This window comes from Salvia hispanica, chromosome 1 (assembly GCF_023119035.1).
Source record: "Salvia hispanica cultivar TCC Black 2014 chromosome 1, UniMelb_Shisp_WGS_1.0, whole genome shotgun sequence".
In the NCBI taxonomy this organism is placed as follows: Eukaryota; Viridiplantae; Streptophyta; class Magnoliopsida; order Lamiales; family Lamiaceae; genus Salvia; species Salvia hispanica.
In genome coordinates, this window is record NC_062965.1 from 8,514,715 (window position 1) to 8,517,648 (window position 2,934).

The 2,934-nt window shown below is 39.7% G+C and overlaps 1 protein-coding gene across 2 annotated transcripts; it reads left to right on the plus strand.

Moving 5' to 3' along the window:
• The first annotated feature begins 639 nt into the window (after positions 1–639).
• Positions 640–2,402, plus strand: LOC125209190 (tyrosine N-monooxygenase-like). Of its 2 annotated transcripts, XM_048108806.1 has the most exons (3): positions 640–1,613; positions 1,693–1,810; positions 1,901–2,402. In XM_048108806.1, exons 1-3 carry the CDS (start codon positions 663–665, stop codon positions 2,332–2,334), a joined length of 1,503 nt encoding a protein of 500 aa, XP_047964763.1. In that variant the 5' UTR covers positions 640–662; the 3' UTR covers positions 2,335–2,402. The 2 variants fall into 2 exon arrangements, with proteins under 2 accessions (XP_047964763.1, XP_047964760.1); XM_048108803.1 differs by having other exon boundaries at positions 1,693–2,402.
• Positions 2,403–2,934: the final 532 nt, after the last annotated feature.

Genomic DNA, 2,934 nt, shown 5'->3' on the forward strand with positions numbered 1-2,934 from the left:
ACTCACTAGAAAAAAGTGTCTCAACTACGAAAGAAAAGAGGGGATGGAGTAGCTTTATAAGAGTCAGTATGATTTGTTAGACTTTTACTTTTATTTAGGGAGTGTTAACTAAATTTCAATTCAATAACGTAGTTTCTAGTTAATAAATTCAATAAATTCTAAGTTTTCTTCTTCACCACAACCTTTTCCCAAATCATAATTTATGATATACTTCCTCCGTCCCAGATAATTCGTCCCAATTTTCCATTTCGGTCCGTCCCACATAATTTGTCCCACTTCACTTTTACTATTTTTGGTAGTGGACCCCATATTCCACTAACTCATTCCTACTCACATTTTATTATAAAACTAATATATAAAGGTAGGACTCACATTCCACTAACTTTTTCAACCCACTTTTCATTACAATTCTTAAAACCCGTGCCCGGTCAAAGTGACCCGAATTATCTGGTACGGAGGGAGTATAATTCAATTTTCTTTCCAAATGATCAATGCAAACTCAATTTTGTCTTCTTAGTGACTTTAAACCATAAGTTAAATTTTTGTCTGAATTAACAACCTACAACTTACGTTTATGAAGGAGAGGAACTTCCCTCTATAAAAGGCAAGGACAAGATGCAATATTACAACCTACAAACATTTTCAAACTCAGAATAACAGCCATGAAAATCGAAACAAGCCTCGCCAACGATCTCCCACCGTTGCTACTGGCATTATGCTTAATTTCACTACTCATCTACAAACTAAAATCCACCAAGAAAAGTTCAACATCGCCGCCTCTTCCTCCGGGTCCCACAGCCTACCCGATCGTCGGCAGTCTCCCGGAAATGCTGTCGAACAAGCCGGCATTCCGATGGATACACAACCTCATGCAAGAGCTCAACACCGAAATTTCCTGCATCAAGCTCGGCAGCGTCCACGTCATCGCTGTCACTTCTCCCGAACTTTCTAGAGAGTTCTTGAAGAAGCAGGACGCCATATTCGACTCCCGGCCCGACGCCATGTCAGCCCGGATCACCAGCGATGGCTACCTGACGCTGGCTCTGTCGCCCTCCGGTGACCAGTGGGCTAAAATGAGGAGGGTTATGAAGTCAGGGGTGCTCGCAAACACAGTGTTTCAACGGCTACACAAGAAGAGACGCGAGGAAGCCGATCACCTCGTGAGATATGTGTACAAACAGTGCAAGAATCCAGACACCAATGGAAGTGTGAATGTGAGAGATGCAGCGCGCCATTACTGCGGCAATGTGATCAGAAAAATGGTATTTAGTAAGAGGTTTTTCGGATCCGGAATGGCGGACGGGGGGCCAGGGATTGAAGAGAGAGAACATGTGGATGGATTGTTCGCGATTCTTTCGTGCCTCTATGGATTCGCCATTGCTGAGTTTTTGCCGTGGCTGGAAGTTTTGGATTTGGATGGGCATAAAAAGAAGATAACGAATGCGATTAAGAATGTAAGAAGTTATCAAGATCCAGAAATCGACAAGAGAATGGAGATGTGGGAGAAGGGCCTCAAGAGTGAGGAAGATGATATTCTTGATCTTTTGATTAACCTCAAGAAGTCAATAAATGAGCCGCTTTTGTCTATTTGGGAGATAAAAGCATTAATTGTTGTAAGTATTTGGTTTCCTAGCCTATATAGCTATTTAATATTTAATTTGTGACTAAATGATCTTGTACTTAATTTTATAGGAAATAATGATTGAGACGGTTGATAATCCATCAAATGCAGTTGAGTGGGCATTGGCAGAAATGATCAATCAACCGGATATTGTTGCTAAGGCATGTGAAGAATTGGATCAAGTGGTAGGTAAGGATAGGCTTGTTCAAGAATTCGATTTGCCTAAATTAAATTATGTGAAGGCTTGTCTGAAAGAGTCATTTCGGATACATCCATTAGCACCTTTCAATGTCCCACACGTTTCGAGTAAAGATACCGTGGTCGGTGGGTACTTTATCCCAAAGGGGAGCCATGTGTTGCTCAGTCGTCCTGGCCTAGGTCGGAACCCTAGGGTTTGGGATGAGCCTCTCCGGTTTAGGCCCGAGCGACACATTCATGATGAAGCCTCAGAAGTCGTGCTTGCGGATCCTGAGTTGCACATGCTGTCGTTTAGTACCGGAAGACGAGGATGCCCTGGAATCGTGCTTGGTTCTACCATAAGCACGATGCTTTTGGCTAGACTTATTCAATGTTTTGCATGGAGGCCCCCACTTTCTGCGAATGCTATTGACTTGGCTGAGTCGGGAAACGACTTGGCGTTGGCTAAGCCTGTAATTGCTCATGCAATGCCGCGCTTGAACTCACAAATATACCTTCAACTCAAACAAAATTAGTACTCCATATATATGTATTGCATCATAATTGTGAGTGTGTATAATCAGTTGTTGTCTTTTCATATTAACTTGTATTTACTCATCTCATGAACTTATCAACTACGTACTGGAATGTATTAAAAAAATAATTATATCATGCCAATGTAAAGGTTCCCTCTTTAAATTAATAAAAAAAATAAAGTTAATTGGAACATATTACTATATTAGTTGATTTTTTTTCGTAAAGATTATGAACCTTCCATGTAGAATGCAAATTAGCATTTCTAAGGAAATTATATATATCGATCCAAATTTAAGTTGACATGGAAACATAGGTACCAGGCTTAGAAAATTCTCATTGTTGTCATTACCATTCCAGGTCAAATTGGTCGAATTTTAAAGCTTAGCAAAACTAAATATAAGTCATAAACCAAATGCCTCAAATTAAAAGACAATCAATGAGTCATCGATCCTAGCAATTTACCTACATAATGCGCAATACCAATAGCATCATATTCCATCTTCTCACTCTAAGTGACACTTTTTTAGGATGTCCAACTTTAAATAACATATTTTTTCAAATAAAAATATAATTCTATCTACTTTTTCTCTTCTCCTAAT